Source organism: Lupinus angustifolius, unplaced genomic scaffold, assembly GCF_001865875.1.
Source record: "Lupinus angustifolius cultivar Tanjil unplaced genomic scaffold, LupAngTanjil_v1.0 Scaffold_9_179, whole genome shotgun sequence".
In the NCBI taxonomy this organism is placed as follows: Eukaryota; Viridiplantae; Streptophyta; class Magnoliopsida; order Fabales; family Fabaceae; genus Lupinus; species Lupinus angustifolius.
In genome coordinates, this window is record NW_017718276.1 from 16,861 (window position 1) to 25,107 (window position 8,247).

Genomic DNA, 8,247 nt, shown 5'->3' on the forward strand with positions numbered 1-8,247 from the left:
AGAACAACATTTGTTAGAAGAAGTAACTATATACACAAAAATAGATTAATTTTTTATAAGTTGAGGATATCCTTAATAGTATAAAAAGATGAGATCTTGAGTCCAACTCCCTCAAAATGCAATTGAAACCAAGTTGTAGATTGAAGTTTAAAAAAAGATAGCCATTCCAATGTGAGTTGTTTCTCATAGCTAATCTCTTCTCAAGAGTAATTATATGTCCAACGTCTGTATTTGAGCAGTGAATTTTGGGTGTCAGATAGATTGATCCAGTTCTTAACAGAAGAAGGCACTTGACACATATGTATTTGTATGCATAATTTAAATATTTTTTCCATGAATATAGAGCACAAAGATAATAAAACAAGATGAAAATAGTTTAAAGATGACACACAAGGAAATATTTGAGAAAGTGCTTGTAAAGACAAAAGGGTATTACAAATTGTTCCCCTATCTTGAAATAGACTCAGAAATTTACAAACATCCATCCACTACATCTTCAAACCCCTCATACTTTTTATATTCTTGGTGAGGTAACTAAGGTTCAAGGAAATCTTGCAATACAAGCACAAGCATTTCCCATTATTATACTTGCACTATATATAAACATATTTCTCTTCTTTCCATTAAATCCATGAAGAGGAAAATATAACTCAAACATTATTAGGGTTGCTCCTGAATGATCCAAAAGCCTTAGCTGCACCAGCTCTCAAAATGAATTGGTGATAGAAAGCTGCAATTGCTGCCCCAATAAATGGTCCTACCCAAAAGATCCACTAAACAGACAAAAAGAACATAAAAAAATATATAATCTATCATTGCAGAAATATGTATCAATGTGTCAGCATAGTTGGTAATTAGATTGAGATATTATGTAAGATCGGAAGCGGTACATGAAAACGTAAAATGTGTGGTTATTACACGGATTGTAATATCCTACCAAACATTGAATTTTTTATATATACTTGCAAGTAGCATTTGGTAAAACTTAAACATCAAAATATATGCATATTAAAGTCTTGGTTCTCACATAATTGCAAAACTAACATGTCAACACAATCAACTAAAATGTTTGACAACAAAAACACTAACAAGTATAAGAACCTAATGTCTGAAACAATAAATCAAATCATGCAAAGGGATATCAAGATAATAATCTTTGTTGAGCTCTTCATCTTCATTAATCTCATCAAGTAGCTCCTCCTCATGTGCTTCAAATTCGTATTGTCATGTCACTAAGCATAATTTGTTCTAAGAAGAGAGAGAAAGGGTAATGGTATTTGTTCAAATGAGTGAGCGAGTAAGCAATTTTTTTCAAAGAGAACACAATGACCAAGAGGAACTTCTTTTTTTAGACTTTTATCACATATGGATATCAATTTCTGGTATGGTATATTTGTTATCTTGCAATTTAGGGTTAGAAGAATTTTGGGCGGGTCAAATAATTTTGGACCATGGATTTCCCTTCTATACGAATTTAGAAGATTGAGATTTTACAATTTGGGGTTTTGCATAAAAATAGAAACTCGTAAGATCTTTGATAATTTTACGATCCTACGCTCTTCCCCGACGATCACACTTATGTTGGTGACATCATACTCAAAGTGGGCGCGCGACTCGTTAGCTCTTGAAAACTCATAGGATCGGTAAATCGCGAGTTTAACTAATATGTGTGTGAGTATCAATATTTATTTAGTATTATATACATGCACTATGTGAGTATAAATACTTATAAACAATTAGTGTATTATCTATCATTCATTCGTATTACTTTTTTTAAAAAGTAAATGATGCAGTGATAGTCATGCACTGTCAAATGTATACATATTTTTCTCTGTTTATTGTTTGATGTGTCTTCTTACTAACTATTAATTTTGAGTACTAAATACTTTATATCAGTATTGGTAATAAAACATTATTACCCATTCTATTATTATATTGATTAGTAATAATACCCCCTTTATATTATTATAGAATTAGTAGTAGAAAAAACTTCTAGACATCATTAACATTTTATCCATAGAGAAGTACTAGCATGTTACCAAATTCAAGAAAAGGCTACTCACATGGTCATGCCAGGCCTTATCATTATTGTAGATAACAGCAGCTCCAAAACTCCTTGCAGGATTGATGCCAGTGCCAGTGACTGGGATTGTTGCCAAATGAACCATGAATACAGCAAATCCAATTGGAAGTGGAGCCAAAACCTACAAATACAGAACAAGAGCATGTTATGAAACTGATGTGATTCAAAAGGTGTGCCAAATATATGAAGGAAAATATACATTGATCTTTTTCCTATGTCTATTGTGCATACAAAAAAAGATAAAAAGTGAATATGATTACACTATCCTTATATCTACTACCATTAGTATTTAAATATAAGTAATACAAATAAACAGTATATTACATACTAGACTAACTATACATACATAATACATTATAAATTTATAATCTATCATTGCCAAAATTTTAGTGTTTAAAGAGAAATATGAATGAGAATTAATTATTAAATAAAAGAGTGAAAAACAAAATAAACAATTGGGACAGATGCGACATGGCTACATGTGAAGGCCATGATTTTTCCTTCATTAATAATCAGGAGAATCTGATAAAGTGTTTGAAGGTGAATACACCGACCGAAAGATGATAATGACAAATGGGAATGAAGTTTTGATTTGGTATAATAAATGATATGTCGAATCTTCTGAATTAGAATTAATCTCTTTTAAGATATATGATTATTCTTTCGAACAAATATTATTTATAAAAATTAAACATTTGATTTTTGATATAAGTGAGGTTTTACACAACTTAATCAACACTTTTTTGAAAAAAAAGAAAATGAGTATGAAGCTAAAAACTCCCATGAGATTTGCCAGCTTGCGGAAAGCGAGATTAAGTATCTTTGACACAATTGTAAACTTTTAATGAATGTAAGGAACATGCTTTTCAATACATTTTAATGATTTAAAAATAAAGATATGATATATGATGTAATAAAAAATGAGTGTAATATAATTGTTAAGGTAAGAATTTAAACATAATCAATATATTATCTATCATACATTTATATTACATATATTTAAGAAGGTTAATCATTAAAAATAAATGATAGATAATTCTAATAATGTAAAAAAGTCTTATGTACTCATTCTTTGTATCACAAGAAAAAATATAAGTACAAGACTGAATTCCTAACTTTCACATACACGGTTTCCTTTTAAGAAAAAAAAATAGATAAAATAAAAAACAAAGCATGAGTGCATGAGGGACGTTTACTGAAATTAAAGTAGAATCTACTTTTCTTGAGACAGAAATTTAGATTAGATTGATATGGCAGGCCATGAAAATCAATCACCACCACAAAAATAAAATAAAAAGAAGAAAATATGGCCCACCATATTCCTCAAGGCATCATATATTTCACTTCATTAAAAGCATCACATATTTGGTAATTTTGGTGAATGAAAAAGATAGGTTCACCACCCTTGGATAGTATATCCATAAAAAAGAAATTATTTATGCCGACAGGAAAAGGTTTCCCACTTTCTTGATTTTGAAAACAACAATAAATGATGTTGTAGAAAGCAAGGAAAACTAAGCAAGAAATTGGAAAAAATCCATCAAAATTGAACTCTTCTTGATCTACGTAATGTTTTCTTCAGGATGAAGTCTCTAGAGAAAGTGGAGAAAAGAAGAATTAGTTTCCAATCTAAAAAAACAATCCGATTGGATCATAACTTGAATTGATTTTGAAGCATGGGCTAGTTGAAATTATTATATATTTAGTAATGTTTACTAAATCTTAAAAAGTATCAAAACTCTACTACCAATATTATTAACTAATTAAGTATACGATGATATTTGTGCCAACTATTTTTAAGGAAATGGAGACACATGATAACATAACCTATACGTTATCATGTCACGCGGCAGTATCTAAAAATAAGAACCAAAGAAAAAAATCAGGATAGAGAATAACAATTAATTCTTAATTCAAATAATGTTATAATATTTTTGTTTATAGTTTTTTTTGTCATCTTTGTGTGAAAATCTTTTAGGAGTAAAAGAAATTGCAGTTTTAGATTTATTTTAATTTTAAACACTTTTTTGACTTTAACATTTTGAGTGGCACTATATCTAACTTCTAGAAAAGTAGTATTAAACTTTTCAAATAATTATGAAGTTTACTAAATTAGGAAAATGGAATGAAAGCAAAGAAAATTTAAGAAGGATATGTGATAATAGCTAAGTCACTTCCACCCATTTTTTTTTACTCTTTATAACACTGCTTTTTTCTTTACAAGTAATCAATTTGAGATCATTTTATTTAAAGCATACATGACCTATGGTTGAATCTATGTTTAATAAAAGGCTATTATGCTTACATAGTTTCTAAGTGAGTATTTATTACTCCCTTTAATCATTGTTTTCAACACAACTTAGGATCAAAATCTTCTTATACAGCTAATATACTCTTCAAATCCATTAAAAAAAAGCAAAAGGCAGAGAATAAAAAAACAGAACCAATAATGCAATAAATTAATAAACACATACCGGTACGTGAGAATCTCTAGCATTTCTCTTAGGATCGGTAGCAGAGAAGACAGTGTATACCAAAACAAAGGTTCCAACGATCTCAGCACCTAATCCAACACCTGTGCTGTACCCATCATTGAGACCATTGGCTCCACCACCATACCTGTTGAAATGAGCCTTTTGGAAAGCTTTGACTAACCCAACTCCACTGATAGCTCCTAAGCACTGAGCCACAATGTAGAAAATGGCTCGGATCAGAGAAACCTTGCGAGCCAATAAGAGACCAAATGTCACTGCTGGGTTAATGTGACCACCTGACACAAAAATCAAAATTATCAGAATAAATGTTAAATTTTAGCCTTTGTTGAATATGCATAAAAACTGATAAAGTTTATATATATTTTAAGTAAAAATAATCAACTATTTTTTCTTAGTTAAATTTTATTTGTTGTTAAAGTTGGCCCCAAAAAATAATATTGATTTACTAATAGTCCAATAAGTAGGTGCATGAGTGGTTCCAATTTAAACCGCGAAACCGATAGAACCAAACTGAATCAAACTGCGAAATGTGGTTCGGTTATTTTTCTAAGTAACCGCTCGTGTTCGGTTTGGTTTATGGTTTTAGAAGTTTAGGAACAGTTGGAACCGAATCGCATATTAAAGAAATATATAATATGGATTTGGGAATAATGTTTTATTATTGTTTAAATTCTTCAACCAATGTTCTAGCTTAAATTATCAGTTTTTGTATGAATTGTAGTGTTATATATATTACTAAATTGTTATTAAGTTAATATTATATATGTTATTAGTTACTAAATTATTTCGCAGTGTCTTATGATTTGGAACATATTTTCAACTTATGTTATATTGAGTTTGAAATTAAGCATGTATCATATATTGTTATACATATATTGTCACATGTGTTATTAATTATGAAATGTAAAGTTATAAATGTAACTATTATATATTTTACTAATTGATATATATGTTACTAATCATGAATTGTATTTATATTTGGTTTATAATTTTTTATAATAATAGTAGTGATGTTTATCCTTTTATGGATAAACAATATCTTTTGTAATACATTTTGAATTTTCAATTGATGCAAGATTTTTTATAAAAAGAGTAAATGGAAAAACTGTGAAACCAAACCGAACCGAACTATTCAAGAGTGGTTTGATTCGGGTCGGTTCTTATAGTTAAATTTGCGGTTAATTGAACATAATCAAACTATATGTTTTTGATCAATTCGATCACTAAAATACACCAAAAACCGAATTGAACTGAATTTTTACACCCCTACCAATAAGGAAAGTGTCACCATCAAACTACCTTGAAAATACAACAGTAGCAACACAAGAGTTTGTATTAATCAAGTTGATATTCAATGGAAACTACCTTCCAAATCCAAATTTATTGAGAATAAGATAAATATATTAGATACATTAATATTGATGTATGAAAAATAAAAAAAATAAATAATAATGATCACACAGTCGGTTGAGATTTAAAATATAATGCATAGATGACATTTTTTCCATTCTTCTAAATTTTATACTATTCATGTAGGAATCGATTTCTACTATTCCTTGAATTTAAGGGTTCATTAAGAAGAAAAGTTAATTAACAGCGGTTACTTTGCAAAATAAATTTTAAGAGTTTTTATGGATTTTTGGTCCTAAACATAAAAATGGAGAGTAAACAAAATAAAAAACCTTTAAATTTGATAACAACACTCTATAACACTTTGATGAACTCTTATACACAAATCATGCTTGTTAATTAGCTGAATTGGTGTGCATGCTTCTATGTCTATGGATGTTTAGATAACAGGACCGGACTAGACGATCCAACTAGCTTGATCATTGACCAAACTTAAAAATGACTTTAGTTTGTAGTCTTAACCGAATGAGGGTTGGATCACTTTGAATCGGAGAAATTCCAATTCAACTATGTTAAACCTGGTTGAACCGCAACAACATGAGAAGTGAACCAGTTCATTTAAAATTTTAAAAAATAGAACATCATCTAATGTTTTTTTACTCCAGTACAAAAAAAGACGAAAATATGTATTTTCGATATAATTATATATAATTATTAATTATATATTTATAAATAAAAATAACAAATTATATATGAAATCATCTGATCCGACTAGACAATTTAACCATTTAAATTTAATAAAGACATCATCTAATTTGATGTCCTCCTCGGTTTCACATCATTAAAAATGTACTTACCAATAAATAAATTCAATCATAAAAACTCTCTTTGTCTCCGCCTATTTGAACAAGTTAAATTGAGCGGTCACAGAATCAACACAGAACTATTTCTTGAAAGCACCGAATAAGAATTTTATCAGGAAAAAATAAAGGAAACTAGAGAAGGCCATTTCTTTGAAATTTTTCTAGAAGCCCATAAGAAGAAACCATGAGAGATCATGAGAACTTGTAAAAGATAAGCAAATAAGTTTTTGTGTACAATTGGATATTGAACACCTGCAGAAATGTTTTTGTACAAAACTATCACCCCACCACATATATTCCATTTCTAAATCAAACTATCTGATATTTGATTTCAAAGGGTGTATTATCCAAATAATTATGAATGATTCTATACACACATATAGATATATTTAATCTTTGTAAGACTTTAACACTTACCATGACAAACAAGAATGAAAATACCCACCTGAGATCCCAGCAGTGCAATAAACAAGGACAAAGATCATGCCACCAAAGGACCAAGCAACACCAAGAATACCAACCCCACCACAAACATCACCTCCACCTTTGACATCACTCTGGCTTTTGTATCCAATAACAGTTAACACTGTGATGTAAAGGAAGAGCAAGGTTGCTATGAACTCAGCTATTAGAGCCCTATAGAAGGACCACTGAGTGAGTTCCTTAGCATCAAAAAGAGGTGCTGGAGGAGGGTCATGGTAGTCCTTTGAAGAGAAGGATCCATGCTCAGCTACCTCAATATCTTTAGCCATGGCAACTGGTTAATGGCTAGTAAGGACTCAACAGCACAATGAAGTGAAAAATGAGGGAAATTGAGACAAAGGGTGAAGTTCTGTTTGATGTAGGAAGGGGTGGGAATGGGGGTATATATGGGATGGGGATATGTGAAAGAGAATTCAGTACTAAATATAAATTACGACATGTAACACAAAAAATCTTCCACGACCATAATCTCAATTTATTTTTAATAAAAAAGTAAAAATTAAAAAAATAATATTTATCTCCATATATTTTAATACTAAACTCTCTAATATTATAAAACAACTACATTATTATATACGGTGGCAATGGAGAGTGGAGATCGTATTAAATACAAATATCCAATATTAAGTAGATATGCCTAATTATGAGAAACAAATTTTTATGTATCCAATTTTTTTTTAAATTAACTAATTTAAAAACTTCTAAATTTCTGTTTCCCCTCATTCTCAAGTCTGAACTCCTCATTTGCAACTATTTTGTAGACTTAAATTTTACACTTTTATCTGGAAAAAACTAATGTCCTAGTCTAATTATTGTCATGCTCCAATTTTCTGGCTAGCATCTATTCACTATTTATTGGAGTGTTTCCTTAATTTTGCAGTTAGATTGTAGAATATGATTTTTATGTCAGTTTTTGGATTGCATTCGCCCTTAAAATTGATTTTTGGACCCGATAATTGATTAAGGACTTGGG

General features: G+C 29.7%; 1 protein-coding gene across 1 annotated transcript; it reads right to left on the minus strand.

Moving 5' to 3' along the window:
• Positions 1-304: 304 nt before the first annotated feature.
• On the minus strand, positions 305-7,638 carry LOC109337711 (aquaporin PIP2-2-like). Its single transcript, XM_019574747.1, has 4 exons — positions 7,237-7,638; positions 4,558-4,853; positions 2,064-2,204; positions 305-773 (listed from the first exon to the last, which is right to left on the minus strand). The coding sequence occupies exons 1-4, from the start codon at positions 7,541-7,543 to the stop codon at positions 651-653; spliced, it is 867 nt and encodes a 288-aa protein (XP_019430292.1). The 5' UTR covers positions 7,544-7,638; the 3' UTR covers positions 305-650.
• Positions 7,639-8,247: the final 609 nt, after the last annotated feature.